Consider the following 18,500-nt stretch of genomic DNA (forward strand, 5'->3'; position numbering starts at 1 on the left):
ATGGACAAGTTAGGCTATCGCCTTTACCAGAATTTCATGATGGCCTCTAAAATCCTAAAAAACAATTTCATCATCACGACTTATTTAAAATTTTTGATTGACAAATCTTCCAAGTTTCATGAAGAACTTGGATGAACATAGACATGTGAAGTTTCTAGAGCTTGGTTCTACCATGGCACAACTCTGATTCCATCTTCTCCAGTCATCTTACGATGCTTTTGAACTTTCTTCCAGGATCACTGCTTTCTCAGTAGTGAAGCGCCGCCTGGCCTGGCTTCGCATCATTGATATGGACCCTAATCTTCAGGATCGTCTGGCTAATATTCCTTGTGCAGGCAATGATCTCTGAGTCCATAGAGGCTGCCACCAAGAAGTCTGAGCATGAAAAATACTTTGCTTCCATTGTCAGACCAAAGCCTAAGCCAGCTCCTGCAAAGCCTTCTCGACCTCTTCCTACATTCCAGAGGCGTTATCCTCCAAGGGCGGCTCCTTATATTTGAGCACCCGCCAAGAAACAACAACAGCAGAAGCGACAAGAACCTCAACCTTCTGTTGCACCTAAGGCTGCACAGCCTTTTTGACTGTCTCACATAGAGCATAACCTCCATCGTTCTGCCTATGTCCTCCCTTCCCCCATAGGAGGTCATCACCATCATTTTTACCATCGATGGGAGACCATTACATCTGACCTCTGGGTGTTGTCAATAATCAGGGAAGGATACTCTTCATTTTTCTCAGATTCCACCAGAGCTTCCTCCAAGAGAGTATCCTTCCAATCCATCCCAGACTGCCCTTCTTCAGGAAGCGCAAGCTCTACTTTATCTCCGTGCCATCGAGGAAGTTCCATTGGAACAGCAGAGCAGGGTTTTTTACTCCCGTTACTTCCTACTTCCGAAGAAGACTGACGATTTGCGGCCCATTCTGGATCTCAGGGCTCTCAACAAATTTTTAGTCAAAGAAAAATTTTGCATGCTGTCACTGGCATCCCTTTATTTCCTTCTAGATCAGAGCGATTGGTTATGTTCTCTAGATCTCAAGGAGGCTTACACTCACATCCCCATTCATCCAGCCTCCCTTCAGTACCTCAGATTTCGGGTGGGGAATCTGCATTTTCAATACAGAGTGCTACCCTTTGGCTTGGCATCATCCACCAGAGTGTTCACCAAGTGCCTCGAAGTGGTAGTAGCAGCTCTAAGGAACCATGGTCTTCAGGGGTTTCGCCACCTAGACGACTGGCTCATCAAAGATTCAACATCTCAGGGGGTTGTAGTGACCCAACAAACTACGTGGCTCCTACAAAGCTTGGGATTCGAAATCAACTTTCCCAAATCCCAACTCCAGCCTCTCAAAATCTACAATTCATCGGAGCTGTTCTGGACACAATTCAGAGCATTCCTTCCTCAACAATGTCTGGATGCTCTTATTCAGCTCTGTCACAAAGTGTCTTCCCGTTCTTCACTCTTAGCAAGACACATGATGGTACTACTAGGTCACATGGCCTCCACAGTACACATGACTCCTTTTGCCAGACTTCACCTTCAAATTCCTCAGTGGACCCAGGCTTCTCAGTGGATGCAGGCTTGCGATCCACTATCTCGGCATATTCCAGTCACTCCTTCGTTGAGACAGTGTCTCCACTGGTGGATGCTCTCTTCCAATCTCTCCATAGGTTTACTGTTTCAGATGCCACCTCATCAGAAGGTCCTCATGACAGATTCTTTGACCTATGCTTGGGGGGCTCACCTCAACATTCTCCGTACTCAGGGCCACTGGTCCAGCAGGGATCGGCAGTGTCATATCAATCTGTTGGAACTCAGAGCGATCTTCAATGCTCTCAAAGCTTTTCAACATCTTCTTCACAACCAGGTAGTCCTCATCCGAACGGACAACCAAGTTGCCATGTACTATGTGGGAGGAACGGGATCTCTCTCCCTTTGTCATGAAGCTGTGAAGGTTTGGGACTGGGCAATCCTCCACAACACCTTCCTGAAAACTGTTTACATCCAAGGGGTGAAATACTGTTTGGCGGACAAATTGAGTCGTCTTCTGCAACCTCACAAATGGACACTCAATTCCTCGCCTCTTCATCAAATTTTTTCTCAGTGGGAAACTCATCAAATAGATCTCTTTGCATCTCCCTACAACCACAAACTGCCACAGTTCTGCTCCAGGATATATTCTCCTCATCGCCTCAAGGCAGATGCTTTTCTACTGGAACGGGCAAATCTCTTCCTGTATGCATTCCCTCTTATTCTCAAGACTCTAGTCAAGTTGAAGAATGATCATACCACCATGATTCTGATAGTTCCTTGGTGGCCGAGACAACCTTGGTACTCCCTTCTACTTCAACTCAGCAGCAGGGAGCCATACCTTCTACCAGTTTTTCTGTCTCTGCTTACACAGTGAAGGATCTTTACTTCATCCCAATCTGCAGTTTCTGCACCTGACAGCTTGGTACCTCTCAACATAACTCTTCTTCAGTTTTCTCAGCCTGTAAGAGACATTTTAGAGGCTTCTAGAAAGCCTGCTACTAGACAATGCTATCACCAAAAATGGACTAGATTTTCTATTTGGTGCATCTCTCATGACATGGAGCCTTGAGATACCTCCTTAGCTTCTGTATTGGATTATCTTTTGCACTTGTCTACTTCTGGCCTCAAGTCTACATCCATTCAAGTCCATCTCGGTGCACTTGCTGCTTTTCATCAGCCTATTAAGAACATATAAGAACATAAGCATCGCCTCTGCTGAGTCAGACCATAGGTCCATCATGCCCAACAGTCCGCTCCCGCAGCGGCATCCCAGGTCAATGACCTGTAAATGATCTATTATTCTAAAGCATTTGTACTGAATAGTACCCCTCTAATTGTACCCTTCAATCCCCTTTTCCTTCAGGAACTTGTCCAGTCCCATTTTGAAACCCAAAATCGTACTCTGCTCTAACACATCCTCTGGAAGCGCGTTCCAGGTGTCCACCACCCTCTGAGTGAAGAAGAACTTCCTGGCATTTGTTCTGAATCTGTCTCCCTTCAATTTTTCTGAATTCCCTCTAGTTTTTGTTGCCTCCGCCAGTCTGAAGAATTTGTCCCTCTCTGCTCATCCAGTGGTTTCCTAATTTATGAAAGGATTTTTCAATGTCAAACCTCCTCTCAAACTGCCTCCAGTGGTTTGGGATCTCATTGTTATTCTTGCTCAATTGATGAAGCCTCCATTTGAACCAATGTCTACGGCTCATCTGAAGTATCTCACTTGGAAAGTGGTGTTTCTCATTGCCTTCACATCTGCTCGAAGAGTCAGTGAGATGCAAGCGTTAGTTGCTGATCCACCTTTTACAGTTTTCCATCATGACAAGGTGGTCTTCCTTACTCATCCAAAATTCTTAAAGTGGTTTCAGAATTTCATCTCAACCCATCTATTGTACTTCCAGTGTTTTTTCCAAGACCTCATTCTCATCCTGGAGAATCAGCTCTTCATACTCTGGACTGTAAACGTGCTTTGGCCTTCTACTTGGAACGCACCAAACCACACAGAACTGATCCTCAACTTTTTGTCTCCTTCGATCCGAACAAGTTGGGACATCCAATTTCTAAGCGTACCATCTCCAACTGGATGGCTGCTTGTATCTCTTTCTGCTATACCCAGGCTGGACTATCTACAGAGTTGAGTCACAGCCCACAAAGTCAGAGCCATGACAGCTTCAATAGCTTTCCTCAGATCCACTCCTATTGAGGAAATTTGCAAAGCTGCCACTTGGTCCTCGGTTCATACTTTCACCTCTCACTAGTGTCTGGATGTTTTCTCCAGACGGGATGGCTATTTTGGCCAGAGAGTATTACAAAATTTATTCTCCTAAGTTGCCAACACTCCCATTCTGGTTAGCTTGGAGGTCACCCACATGTAAGAATAGGCTGCCTGCTTGTCCTGGGATAAAGCACAGTTAGTTGTTATCCAGGGACAGCAGGCAGCTATTCTCACAACCCACCCACCTCCCCTGGTTGGCTTCTCTGCTAGCTATCTGAACTGAGGAGACTCGCCCTGTGCTGGGCGGGAAGGCACTCGCGCATGCGTGGTGTGGTAGATTTGAAACTTCTACGTTTCTATAAACAAGTCTGCTTGCGAGGCTGTCCGCATCCGGGCTCCGTAGATGATGTCACCCACATGTGAGAATAGTTGCCTGTTGTCCCTGGATAACAACTATTACGGTAAGTAACTGTGCTTTATCCCAGGACAAGCAGGCAGCCTATTCTCACATGTGGGTGACCTCCAAGCTAACCAGAATGGGATTGTGGGAGTGTTGGCAACTTAGGAGAATAAATTTTACGGTAAGTAATCATGCTTTCTCAGCAACCTGTTTTATGGTAGTATGGAATTTTTTGTCATTTTAAACTAAAGTATTAAGTAGTTGCATTGCTGCTGTGCTCCCAGCTATTGTGACAATTGAAATACGAAGGTGGTTTGAAAAGTTTGGTAAAAAAGCAAGTTAAACAACTTAGTCTCTTTCGAGGGCTATACACTTAGTCCTGCGAGTGTTTCCAATTTTATCGTAAGCTATTTTTCTATGATACAAAAAAACTGGAAGCTTTCTGAATTAAGTGTATAGCCCTTGATTTGGAGACTTCTTTGTTTAACTTGCTTTTTCAACAAACGTTTCAAAATGTCCTCATAAAGTGGAAGGAATTTTCGGGCACCTGAAATGTAAACTGTAGTAGCATCCTTGCTCATTAAATATTGGTGTGGAAGTGAGGAGGAAGCAACTAGAGGTCAACTGACACTATCTGAAAACTTTTGGCCAGAACCAAACTTGCAGCCAAAACTCATAACCTGGTTTTAGCTGAAATAGAAAGTTCAAGTTTGGCTATGTGCATGTCAATCAGTTAGGGTTGCTGGGGATTTTCCAAACTTGCAGTCTGTATTCCTCTGCTAAACCCACAGTATCCAAGCCAGAATACAGTTTAAATAATGAGAAACCATAGTTTACTTCCAAGCAAAATGGCATTCACACACATGGACCTCAGCTAATGAAAACTGAAACTAGAAGCTACAGTGTTTTTACTGTGGCTGACTTTGTGCCACAATTGGAGCAGCAGCTGATGACATGACTCCACAAATAGGCTAAATCCTAAAGAGCTTATCCCAAATTTAGAGACGTAAATTTCTGCTAAAATTTTGTATCAGAATAATTTATTTGTTCAAGATCATAACTGCATTAATAGCAATGGTAGTAGTAATTTTTTATTTTTTATTTTAAAGTGTGTAAACCCCCTCCTCCAGTATTACCTTATAATCATAATCCCTGGTAGTGTAGTTAGGAGCGATGCCCCAGTCATCACAACCATTTGAGAGCTGAGCCTGAATGGGCAGGAGTAATGGGATCACTTCTGCCTCAACTAGACCACCAGGGATTGTAAGAGAGAGGCATTCGGGGAGAAGGGATCAGGAGAGACAATTTCTATTTGGTGGGGGGGGGGGGGGGAGGTAGAAAGGGAGACAGAGACAAATGGAACAAAGCACAAATTTTCAGCTAACACTGAAAACACATGATCATTTTGGGCCAAAAATTAAAATAATTTTTTGGCCAAAACCGAACAGAAAAAGGATTTTAGACTAATTTAAGTGCCATAGCTGAAATTTGGTTGGCCTTTGGTATTCTCTCTCCACAGAACTGTAGAGATTATTATTTATTTATTTATATTTATTAACCGCCTTTTTATGAGAAGATTCACCCAAAGCAGTTTGCCATGTATTATTGATAAATTAAATCTGATAGATATACTGTAGTTAGATTTAACCCACATTTATGCTCATTTTGAATGCTTGCTTGAGAAATAACTTTAATTTTTGTTTTCAGTCTAGTTACAGCCAGAATTATAACCAGACACCCTACAATCAGAGCAGTGGAGGCAGTAGCTACAATCAAGGCAGTGGTGGCAGTGGCTACAATCAGAACAGCAGTGGTGGCTATAGTCAGAGTGGCGGTGGTGGTGGTTACAGTCAGAGTGGGAGCGGCTACAGTCAGAGCAGCGGCGGTGGCAGCTACAATCAGAACAGCGGTGGCAGTGGCAGTTACAATCAGAACAGCGGCGGCGGTGGAAGCTACAGTCAGAGCAGCGGTGGCGGTGGAGGCTACAATCAGAGCAGTGGCGGCTACAGTCAGAGCAGCAGTGGCAGCGGTGGCTACAGTCAAAGCAGTGGCAGCGGCGGCTACAGTCAGAATAGTGGCGGCGGCTACAGTCAGAGTGGTAGCAGTGGCAGCGGCTATAATCAGAACTACAATTATGGGAACTACAGTGGATACAACCAGAGCTATAGTCAACCTCAGACTGCTCCTGCTGCTCCAGCTCCTGCTCCTGTACCACCTCCACCCCCAGCTCCTGCCCCTCCTCCAGCTCCAGCATCTGCCCCAGCTTCAGCACAGAGCTACAGTCAGCCCAACTATAACCAGTATCAGCAGGTAAATGATGGGACAAGTGGAGCCATATGTTAATATTTATTTTTCCCTAGTTACTTCCCCATAGTATCACCGTATTGTGCAAGAAAATAGTTTTTCTGATTCTGCCCATCTAACCCTGTATACAGGATTAGGCTAAGAAACTTATTTTGATCATTCTGTGGTAAATGTTTTGAGGGAGGGACAGGGCAAGTATGAGTTGTTTTTTTGACTGAGCTAGATAGCAGATTCTCCAGGTGTGCTAAGTGACCAGTATCTTTTTTTTACCCAGTATTTTCTTTCTCTGCTTTTCAACTCTGATCTAGAGCTTATTTCTGGTACCATTAGTCTTCATTTGCAACTGCCTGCAGGGATATTTTTTTGCTCCTCTCTTGTATCACTGCAACTGTATTCCGTAGCTGGACTATGTACTACAGCTCTTTCAAAACCTGATCTAAAAATTGAAAACTGGTGCTCTACTAGGGGAGCTTCAGGCTAGCTTTAATTTTTTTCCTCCAAGGACAGGTGGGCTTCTATATCAAACCAGTGCAGAAGGAGAAATTAGGTTCTTACCTGCTAATTTACTTTCTTTTAGCCTCTCCAGACCTGTATAGGTATCTTACAAGTGGGTATATGTCTCATCATGACCAGTAGGTGGAGACTGAAACAAAACTGTGAAATAGTACATAAATAATAATAATAATTTATTTTCTTGTATACCGTCCCACCAACAGTTCTAGGCGGTTCACAACAAAAAACAGACATTTCAGTAGAAAATACAATTTCGAAAATACACTACTACATACAACAGCATTGGTTAAAATACAATTTCGATACATTGCTATCAATTAAACATAAGTTAAAAATAATTGAACTATAAAAACACCATCATAAATAATAAAAATCAATATTCTTGTTTATCAAATAAGTAAGTTTTTAATAATTTCCTAAATGTAAAATAAGAATAGGCTTGAACAATCAACGGGCTCATCCAGAAATTCATCTTCCCTACCTGATACTCCAATGTCCTGCCCGAAAAAGTCTTATAATGACAGGCCCTTGGGGTAGGGAAGATAAATATACCTGAATTTCTGGTACATTTTATTGAATATGACAAGTTTTAAGTAGGATACCAAATAAGAGGGTAATAATCCAAAAAGTGCCTTATAACAAATACACCCAAACTTAAAAAACACTGGCCCCAAATGGCAGCCAGTGCAGTCTGGCATAAAAAGTACTAACATCATATTTCTTAAGACCGAATATTAAACGGACCGCAGCATTCTGAACTAATCAGAGTCTTAATAAAGTCTTTTTTGGTAACCCCAAATAAACAATATTACAATAATCCAACCGAGGAGACTGGCATCCATGAGAAGCACCGTCCACTGTGACTGATCCAGACTCGTCCCTTGAACAAGATGGGAAGTCTGGAGCCACCAACGAAGACTGCAGCGCGCAAAGCCCCACAGAGGAACAGGGAGATTCAGACTGTGCCTCTGGGACGACCACCTCCAAAGCAGAGCATACTGAAGAGAAACCTGCGCCCACCTCACTATGACTAGGGAAGCTGCCATCGACCCTAAGACTTTGAGGAAATCATGCGCCCGAGGACACCAGAATGCCATAAGCAGGCGAATCTGAGATTGCAATTTGCTTACCCGGGCCTCTGGAAGAAAGATCTTCCCCAAGGAGGTGTCGAATAGAACCCCAAGGTACTCCAGACGCTGAGATGGGGCCAACTGACTTTTGGAAAGGTTGACACCCACCCCAGCAACTGCAGGAACTCCACCACCTGAGCCATGACCCAGAATGACTTTGCACAAATCAACCAGTTGTCCGGGTAGGGATGCACCAGAATGCCCTCTGTTCGCAAGGCCGCCACGACGACCACCATAACCTTGGTGAACGATGGGGGGTGCCATGGCCAGACCAAATGGAAGCATGCAGAACTGATAGTGTGGACCCAAGATCGCAAAGCGAAGGAAGCACTGATGGGAGGTTCGAATTGGAACATGCAAGTAGGTCTCCATCAGATCAAGAGAAGTCTATACTCCCGTGGCTGAACCGCCAGAATGACAGACCGCAGCGTCTCCATGCGAAAAGAGGGTATTTTGAGAGCCCTGTTGAACCCCTTTAAAACTAAGATGGGCCGAAAGTTCTCCTTGGGCACCACAAAGTAAATTGAGTACCTGCAAGCGTTGAAGGGTCTGGCGAAAGGCCTGCGTCTTCCATGCTGCCTGACACAGAGAAGCTAGAAAATGATCTGGCAGAGAGCGGGCAAACTCCAGAGCATATCCGTCTTGCACCACCTCCAGGACCCACTGATCAAACGTGATCGCGACCCATTTGGGAAAAAAACTCGCATAGCCGGACATTAACCAGAACCAAAGGGGGCACAGGCAAGGAGTCATTGGGCAGCGGGAGAACCAGCGGAGGGATTCCCAGCCCCCCGACGGGTCCCGTGAAAAGACTACATGCGCTGATAAAAATGACCACAGGAAAATCCAGAAGCCAGAAAAGTAGCAGCCACACGCCCAGGGTGGTAGCGGCAGAACTCCCGCAGCTGCCCCTGAGCCGCCGGGTGGGCATGGTCCTCAGGCAGGTGGGGCACTTTAGAGTCCATCAGAGTCTGAACCAACTTATCCAAATCCTCTCCAAATAAAAAGAACCCCCGAAAGGGAAATTTTGTCAGCTTAGTTTAGGACACGGCATCTTCCAACCAAGTGCGAAGCCACAAGGTACAACGCACAGCCACTCCAAAAACAGACTTGGCAGATGTCCACACCAAGTCATAAAGGGCCTCCAAATAAAAAGAACCCCCGAAAGGGAAATTTTGTCAGCTTAGTTTAGGACACGGCATCTTCCAACCAAGTGCGAAGCCACAAGGTACAACGCACAGCCACTCCAAAAACAGACTTGGCAGATGTCCACACCAAGTCATAAAGGGCCACCTCTTGATCCACCAAGGACCAGTCATCAGACTCAAGATCCAGGACATGCTCGGCCCACCAAAAAATGGCATGAGCCACCAGCCCCCCACAAATAACCACCTGGAGCTCCAAGGCCGAGACCATTAAAATTCTGTTTAAAAATGGTTTCCAACTTACGCTCCTCAGAGTACCATAAGGCAGAACCACTCTCAACAAGCATGGTATGCCGCTTAGCAATCGCCGAGACCACCGTGTCCACCACTGGCGACTTCAGAGTAGCCCTATCCACCTCCGGGATGGGATGCTACGGAAATAATCCACCTACCCTATCTCATTTGTAACCAAAAATAATTGTAACGTCCCTGGAATTATCCAGCTATTTTTACCCAATGTTTAACCAACAAAATTGTAATGTTCCTAGAAATGTCCAGTCAGCACAGTCCAGTGGATGGTGACAGGACTCCATATGTAATCCGCCTTGATCCGGAAGGTAATAGCGGAATAGAAATGTAATGTAATGGAGGATGCTTGGCTGCACAGCTCCAGTGGCTCCTGAACTGGCTCATGCTGGTTATATTAAACTAAGGTTTCCTTTGTGTGCTTAATTGAGAAAGATAAATGAAAGAAAATGCTGTATAGGAAACACTTGGAGACTTCCAAGTGTCTTTCCTTTTACCAGTACTTCCCTGGCAGGAACTCTGGGTTGATGTGCCTCTAGACTAGTGGTCTCAAACTCGCAGCCCGAGGGCCACATGAGGCCCGCCAGGTACTAGTTTGAGGCCCTCGGTATGTTTATCATAATCACAAAAGTAAAATAAACCAGTTTATCCCAGGACAAGCAGGCAGCCTATTCTCACATATGGGTGACATCATCCACGGAGCCCGGATGCGGACAGCCTCGCAAGCAGACTTGCTTGAAGAAATTCAGAAGTTTCGAGTCTGCCACACCGCGCATGCGCGAGTGCCTTCCCGCCCAGCACAGGGCGAGTCTCCTCAGTTTTCCGTAGAGCCGAGAAGTCTGTACTTTGACGCTCTGCGCTGAACTTCGTTCGCTTCGTGCCTTCTCTTCACCACGGTTTGTGTTATTTTCTTTTGCAAATTGCTCTGTCTTTTCTGTTAAAAAAAGTTTTATTTTTTCGTCGGTTGACTGGTGGGACGGGTCGCGCGCCCGCAGCCTGCGGGCTTTGAGTTCACAATGGCTATCTTCCCTCCTATGTCCCGGCCAGTCACGAGCTTTAAGAAGTGTAGCCAGTGCCAGCGTGTGATATCCCTTATGGACCCACACCGCTGGTGTCTTTGTTGTCTCGGGCCTAACTATAGTCCAAAGTCGTGCGCGCGCTGTGCTATATTCTTCAACCTCAAGCCCTAAAACGTCGTCAGATTCAAGTGGAAAAGCTGTTCAGGATGGACTCTTCAGCAACACCCTCGACTTCCGACTCAGTCAAGCAGTCAACAGGGGGCCTCCTGTTTCCACGATTCCGACCTCAAGTCTCATCAGACCTTCCTCATTCAGATCATCTTTGGCCTCAAGTACACCTGCTTTATCTTTCCCTGAGCTTCCCTCAGGTCAGATACCTAAGCAGGTTCCCACGGTGGTCCTCAAGCTATCCAAGCATCAATCCTCCAAGTTGAAGCATGCTTCTACCGGAACCTCTACCCTCAGCAAGTGGTCCAGTTTCAGACTCGGATCCACAATTGCAGGCTTCTGTCCAGACCATGTTAGAGCAGAAATTTGTTTAGTTACTGAGCAAATACAGCCCTGCCTTGACTCTGCTTCCTGCCATCCAGCTTGAGCAATCAGCAGTCTCCCGTGAGGTCGAGTCCCTGCCTGTGCCTAGAGCTGAGTCTACACACTCTATGCAAGGAGTCGAGTCTTTGCGAGTGTCTCGCCAGGAATCCTCACTCCATACAAGGAGCCGAGTCTTTGGGAATGCTTCGAGATTGCTCGATCCAAACCACTGAGTCTATGGGGTTTCGATCTACAGCTTCTAGCCTTATTCATTCACCTGCGGCACTGCCCATTTCCAAGCATAGGGCAAAGTCTCCTCAATCTTACCCGAGACCTACTTCTAGGCAGCATTCTCGTCATCGATCGAGGCATCCCTCGAGGTGCAGGTCTTCCAGAGAAAAGCCTACCTCATCCAGGCCTCAGTCCAGACCTTCCAGCTCATTGAGGCCTCCAACTCGATTGAGGTCACCGATTGCAGACCCTGAGGACTCAACTGATTCCAATGCCTCCTCCAAGTCTGTCTGTTCCTTGGGTTACCAATACTCCAGAGAGGCTTCACCTTTGTTCTCCACTCGAGGCGCCTCGAGGTCATCGAGCCCTTCTCAAGGCCATGCTCTGGCGGATCAATTGTCCTTCTCCTCCTTCCTTCGTGAGATGGCTGACGACCTGGATCTTAAATTGGACGCTGGTTCTAAATACTCTTAAGGAGTATTTAGGAGAAATGCATCTGCCTCAACCTCCTGCAGAGTCACTCAAGCTTCCTCTTAAGCTTCTGTTTCAAATTTTGAAACGAAATCTGGAGACTCCTTATGCTATACCTGCTGTTCCAGGCAAGTTGGAATTGAGGTATAAAACACTACATTGTAAGGGTTTTGAGAATTCATAACTAAATCACCAATCCCTCCTTGTAGAATCCTCTTTGAAGAGGACCCATCATTCCAGAGATTATGCCACAGTACCTCCTGGAAGAGAGGGTAAGTCCTCTTATGATGCCTTCGAACTTACTTCCAGGGTCACTGCTTTCTCGGTAGTGATGCGCCACCTGACCTTGCTTTGCACCATTGACATGGACCTCAATCTTCATGACCATCTGGCTAATATTCCTTGTGAGGGCAATGATCTCTTTGAGTCCATAGAGGCTGCCACCAAGAAGTTGTCTGAGCATGAAAAATCTTTTGCTTCCATTGTCAGGCCAAAGCCCAAGCCAGCTCCTGCAAAACCTTCTCGACCTCTTCCATCCTTCCAGAGGTGTTATCTTCCAAGGGTGGCTCTTTACATTCGAGTACCCCCCAAGAAACAACAGCAGCATAAGCAACAGAAACTTCAGTCTTCTGCTGCACCTAAGGCTGCACAGCCTTTTTGACTGTCTCAAACAGAGCATAACCTCCATCGTTCTGCCTCTGTCCTACCTTCCCCCCCCCCCCATAGGAGGTCGTCTCCATCATTTTTACCATTGATGGGAGACCATTACATCCGACCGCTGCGTGCTGTCAGTAAACAGGGAAGGGTACTCTCTTCCTTTCACTCAGGTTCCACCAGAGCTTCCTCCAAGAGAGTATCCTTCCAATCCATCCATCCATCCGCCCTTCTTCTTCTGGAAGCTCAAGCTCTGCTTCATCTTCATGCCATCGAGGAAGTTCCTCTGAAACAGCAGAGCAGGGGTTTTTACTTCTCCCGTTACTTCCTAGTTCCAAAGAAGATGGGCGATCTGCGACCCATTCTGGATCTCAGGGCTCTCAACAAATTTTTAGTCAAAGAAAAATTTTGCATGCTGTCCCTGGCATCCCTTCTAGATCAGAACGATTGGTTATGTTCTCTAGATCTCAAGGAGGCTTACACTCACATTCCCATTCAACTGGCCTCCCATCAATACCTCAGATTTCGGGTGGGGAATTAGTCTTGGGCCCAATCCTATTTAATATCTTTGTACGAGACCTGTCTCAGCGACTTCGAGGTAAAATTGCATTATTTGCCGATGACGCTAAACTGTGCAACATGGGCAAAAGCACCGTGCCAGACACTGTGACGCAAGACCTATACTTAATAGAACAATGGTCCGCAACTTGACAACTGAGTTTTAATGCCAAAAAGTGTAAGGTTATGCACCTTGGTAGCAGAAATCCACACAGAACTTACACCCTGAATGGTGAGACCTTAGCAAGAACTATTGCAGAACAGGACCTAGGAGTAATCATCAGTGAAGATATGAAGACTGCCAATCAAGTAGAGAAAGCATCATCCAAAGCTAGACAAATGCTGGGTTGCATCCGTAGAAGTTTTGTCAGCCAGAAGCCCGAAGTTATAATGCCATTGTACAGGTCCATGGTGAGACCTCATCTGGAATATTGTGTTCAGTTTTGGAGGCCACATTATCAAAAGGATGTGCTGAGAATGGAGTTGGTTCAGCTCCATTAGGATGGTCTCAGGCCTCAAGGATCTCCCATATGAAGAACGTCTAGGTAAGTTGCAGCTATACTCTCTCGAGGAACGCAGAGAGAGGGGAGACATGATAGAGATGTTCAAATATGTTACTGGCCGTATTGAGGTGGAAGAAGACATCTGTTTCCTTACAGGACCTATGGCAACAAGGGGGCATCCGTTAAAAATCAAGCGTGGGAGATTTCATGATGACACTAGGAAGTACTTCTTCACCGAAAGGTGGTTGATCATTGGAATAATCTTCCACTTCAGGTAATTGAGGCCAGCAACGTGCTCGATTTTAAGAAAAAATGGGATCAGCATGTGGGTTCACTTCAAGGAAGTGCTTAGGATGAGGGTTCATAGAGTGGGCAGACTTGTTGGGCCGATGGCCCATTTCTGCCATCATATTCTATGTTTCTATCAATACAGAGTGCTACCCTATGGCCTGGCATCAACTTCCAGAGTGTTCACCAAGTGTCTAGTTGTTGTAACAGCAGCTCTAAGGAACCATGGTCTTCAGGTTTTTCCCTACCTAGACGACTGGCTCATCAAAGATTCAACATCTCAGGGGGTTATTGTAGCGACCTAACGGACTACGTGGTTCCTACAAAGCTTGGGATTTAAAATCAACTTTCCTAAATCCCAGCTTCAGCCCTTTCAGAATCTACAGTTCATCGGGGAATCTACAGTTCATCAGGGCTGTTCTGGACACTATCCAACTCAGAGCATTCCTTCCTCAACAACGTCTGGATGCTCTTCTTCAGCTCTGTCATTAAGTGTCTTTCTGCTCTTCACTCTCAGCGAGACACATGCTGATACTACTAGGTCACATGGCCTCGACAGTTCACGTGACTCCTTTTGTCAGACTTCACTCTCCCGACACATTAGTCACTCCTTCATTGAGACAGTCTCTCCGCTGGTGGATGCTCTCTTCCAATATCTCCAGAGGTTTACTGATTCAGACACCACCTCATCAGAAGGGTCGCATGACAGATTCCTTGACCTACGCTTGGGGGCTCACCTCGACAGTCTCCGTACTCAAGGCCATTGGTCCAGCCCGGATCATCTGTCATATAAATCTGTTAGAACTCAGAGCAATCTTCAATGCTCTCAAAGCTTTTTAACATCTTCTTCACGACGAAGTAGTCCTCATTCAAACAGACAACCAAGTCGTCATGTACTATGTCAACAAGCAGGGAAGAACGGGATCTCTCCCTCTTTGCCAACAAGCTAAGATGGTTTGGGATTGGGCAGTCCTTAAATCCACAAAAAATAGAAGACAGAAAGTGAGGTAGTTTATTATATATTATATCTTAAATATTAAATTCTGAGTTGTAAAATTTTAGATTTATGTAAGATTGTGTATTTAAAATGTGTTTAGAGAAATTTACGAGTTAACACGCAGTTTTAGGGTTACATTATATTTTATAACACATTTTTTGTATTAAAATGTCTTTTATATTTATATTTGTATTATATAGTGCTCCCTGTTGGAACCCTTGAGAAAGCCTGTTTGGGCGAAACGGGTCCCGTCGGGCACATAATTGTTGGGGCAAGCAACTTTACTACAATAAAGGATAAGTAACTAATGTTCGATGAGTTGGTGGTCAGTTCTTGAATCCAATGAAGAATTTTTACATTTAGACTGATCAAGAAATACACAGACTGATGATTTAACCCTAATAAGTGAGGGACTTTTCATATTGGGCAATCCTTCACAACACCTTCCTGAAAGCTGTCTACATTCAAGGAGAGAAAAACTGTCTGGACAAATTGAGTCGTCTTCTGCAACCTCACGAATGGACACTCAATTCCTCGCCTCTTCATCATATTTTTTCTCAGTGGGAACTCCTCAAATAGATCTCTTTGCATCTCCCCACAATCACAAACTGCCTCAGTTCTGCTCCAGGATATACTCTCCTCATTGCCTCGAGGCAGATGCTTTTCTATTAGAATGGAGAAATCTCTTCCTGTATGCATTCCATCTTATCCTCAAGCTGAAGAACAATCATGCCACCATGATTCTGATAGCTCCTCGGTGGCCGAGACAACCTTGGTACTCCCTTCTACTTCAACTCAGCAGGTAGCCATACCTTCTATCAGTTTTTCCTTCTCTACTTACACAGAGTCAAGGATCTCTACTTCATCCCAACCTGCAGTCTCTACACCTGACAGCTTGGTACCTCTCAACATAACTCCTCTTCAGTTTTCTGTCCGCATCTGGGCTCCGTTGATAACGTCACCCATATGTCAGAATAGCTGCCTGCTGTCCCTGGATAACAACTGTTACGGTAAGTAACTGTGCTTTCTTGATCATATATCTCTTTAGCTATAATATGCATGAAAGAAATTTGCATCTAATGGAGGCAGTGTATTCATATCAAGGTTATGCATATTCATTGTGGATAGCCTGAAAACCTGACTGGCAAGGGGGTACTCCAGGACCGACTTGAAACACTGATCTATGTCAGAGGTTATGAGACACCTAACATGCTTGAGAGTCTCAGATATGGACATCGACCTCAAAGACAGATTGGCAAACATTCCCTGTTTAGGAGAGCTTTTTGGTGATTCTATTGAGGTAGCTACACAAAAGTTGACTCAACATGAAAAGAGCTGGAATTCTTTGGTCAGAACGAAGACTAAGCCTTCCTCGGTTTCACAATCATCTAAACCTACCGTCTTATATCAGAGACGATATTCTGCTAAACCTTCTGCCTTTCGTACACCTCAGCAGAAGAACCAAAGCAAAGTCGACCTAAAAAATCTCAGCCAACAGCTCCTCAAAAGCCTGCTTAGTCCTTTTGACGTGCTCATGGAGAGCATAGCCACTGTCCCTCTCTCTCAGCCAATCAGAGGTCAGCTCCAATTATACCATCAATGTTGAACGCTGATAACAATCGATTTGTGGGTTCTCAAATTCATTTCATCACTACACCTCCAAATCATCCTCCAAGAGAGTCCTCTTTCAACCCTCAGCCGATGTCCCTTCTTTGGGAAATAGAATCCCTACTCCATCTGAATGCTATAGAGATAGTGCCTCCTGCTCAAAAGAATTGGGGCTTCTACTCCCGGTATTTTCTCATCCCAAAGAATACGGGAGGTCTTCATCCAATTCTGGAACTCAGAGACTTGAAAACAAATTCTTAGTAAAAGAAAAGTTTTGCATGTTGTCCTTAGTGACTCTGTGTCCTCTCTTAGATCAAAACGATTGGCTATGCTCTCTGGATCTAAAAGAAGCTTATACCCACATACCAGTTCATCCAGCCTACTGGAAATTTCTAAGGTTTCAGGTAGCCTATCAACATTTTCAGTACTAAGTTCTACTCTTCAGTTGGCATCTTCACCCAGAGTATTCACCAAGTGCCTAGTAGTAGTGGCAGCAGCAGCTTTAAGGACTCCTCAAGGGGTGTTCTCCGCAACTCAGTCAACGATTGTTTATTCAGCAGTTGGGGTTCGAAGTCAACTTTCCCAAATCTCAACTTCAACCCACTCAGACTCTTCAATTCATAGGAGCCCTGCTAGACACGATTCAACTTGGGGCGTTTCTATCTCAGCAAAGACAAGACAATTCAATTCAACTTTGCAATCAAGTTTATCATCTTCTGTCCATCTCAGCCAGACAAATGATGATCCTAATAGGTCATGTGGTGTCCACAGTCCATGTTACCCCCTTTGCGAGGCTCCATCTCAGGACACCTCAGTGGTCCCTGGCATCTCAATGGTCTCAAGCTCTCATCCCACTCTCACAAGAGATTAGTCACATCACTTCATCAATCTTTACAGTAGTGGATGAATTCCTCCAATCTTTTCAAAGGGCTCTTGTTTCAAATCCCTCCACATCAAAGGGTTCTGACCACAGACTCATCCAAATATGCTTGGGGAACTCATCTTGATGGTCTTCACACGCAGAGTCAGTGGTCCGCCCATGAGCCACAATACCACATCAATCTGTTGGAACTCAGGGCCATTCGCAATGCTCTCAAGACTTTTCAACACATTATATCCAGTCAAGTCCTACTAATACGCACAGACAATCAAGTTGCAATATATTATATCAACAAACAAGGAGAAGAAGGTTCTCTCATTCTATGTCAAGAGGCTGAGAATATTTGAAACTGGGCTATAGTTCACAACATATTCCTCAAAGCAGTCTTATGTCCAAAGAGAGAATACTCTTGCTGACAAACTCAGCAGGTTTCTTCAACTAAGAACATAAGAAGCGCCATCTCCGGATCAGACCTTCGGTCCATCAAGTCCGGCGATCCGCACACGCGGAGGCCCTGCCAGGTATACACCTGGTTTATTTTATAGCCAACCATACTTTATATGCCTCTCTCAAGGAGATATGCGTCAAATATTCTCTCTTTGGGGGATTCCTCAGATAGACTTGTTGGCGTTCCCTCTCAATCACAGGCTGCTTCAATTCTGTTCCAGACAATACTCCCCTCATCACCTAGAGACAGATGCCTTTGTCCTGAATTGGACAAACAAGTTTCTATATGCTTTTCCGCCAATTTCTCTTATATTCAAGATATTAGTCATAGTTCTTCGGTGGCCCAGGCAACCATGGTTTTCCCTTCTCCTTCAGCTCAATGTCAAAGATCCATTTCCTCTGCAGATTTTTCCATCTCTTCTCACTCAGAATCAAGGGTCTCTCTTACTTCCTAACCTTCAGTCGTTGTACCTGACAGCTTGGTATCTCTCGGGATGACCTCAGCTGATACTGATCTTTCTGATCCTGAACTCATCTTACATGCATCCAGAAAACCGTCATCACGTTAATGATAACACCTCTACTTGGTTATTGTGCCTTGCGTGCATTGCAGTTGGCACAAAATGCCGCTGCACACCTCATTGTACTTGCTTCAAAATTCGATCACATTACTCTGATACTTCAAGAGCTTCATTGGCTACCTGTTGGTATTGGGTCAAATTTAAGGTCCTTTGTGTGACGTTTAAGGTGCTTCAGCATAATTGCCCGTCAAAT

The 18,500-nt window shown here is 45.1% G+C and overlaps 1 protein-coding gene across 2 annotated transcripts in view; it reads left to right on the top strand.

Moving 5' to 3' along the window:
• Positions 1 to 18,500, top strand: part of HNRNPUL1 (heterogeneous nuclear ribonucleoprotein U like 1) — a 329,125-nt gene that overhangs the window by 301,661 nt on the left and 8,964 nt on the right. For both annotated transcript variants that reach the window (XM_033955122.1, XM_033955123.1), the window contains exon 14: positions 5,849 to 6,451. In XM_033955122.1, coding sequence (XP_033811013.1) covers positions 5,849 to 6,451 — 603 coding nt within the window. The remainder of the gene's footprint in view (positions 1 to 5,848; positions 6,452 to 18,500) is intronic.

The sequence above is a fragment of the Geotrypetes seraphini genome, chromosome 8, assembly GCF_902459505.1.
Source record: "Geotrypetes seraphini chromosome 8, aGeoSer1.1, whole genome shotgun sequence".
Lineage (NCBI taxonomy): Eukaryota > Metazoa > Chordata > Amphibia > Gymnophiona > Dermophiidae > Geotrypetes > Geotrypetes seraphini.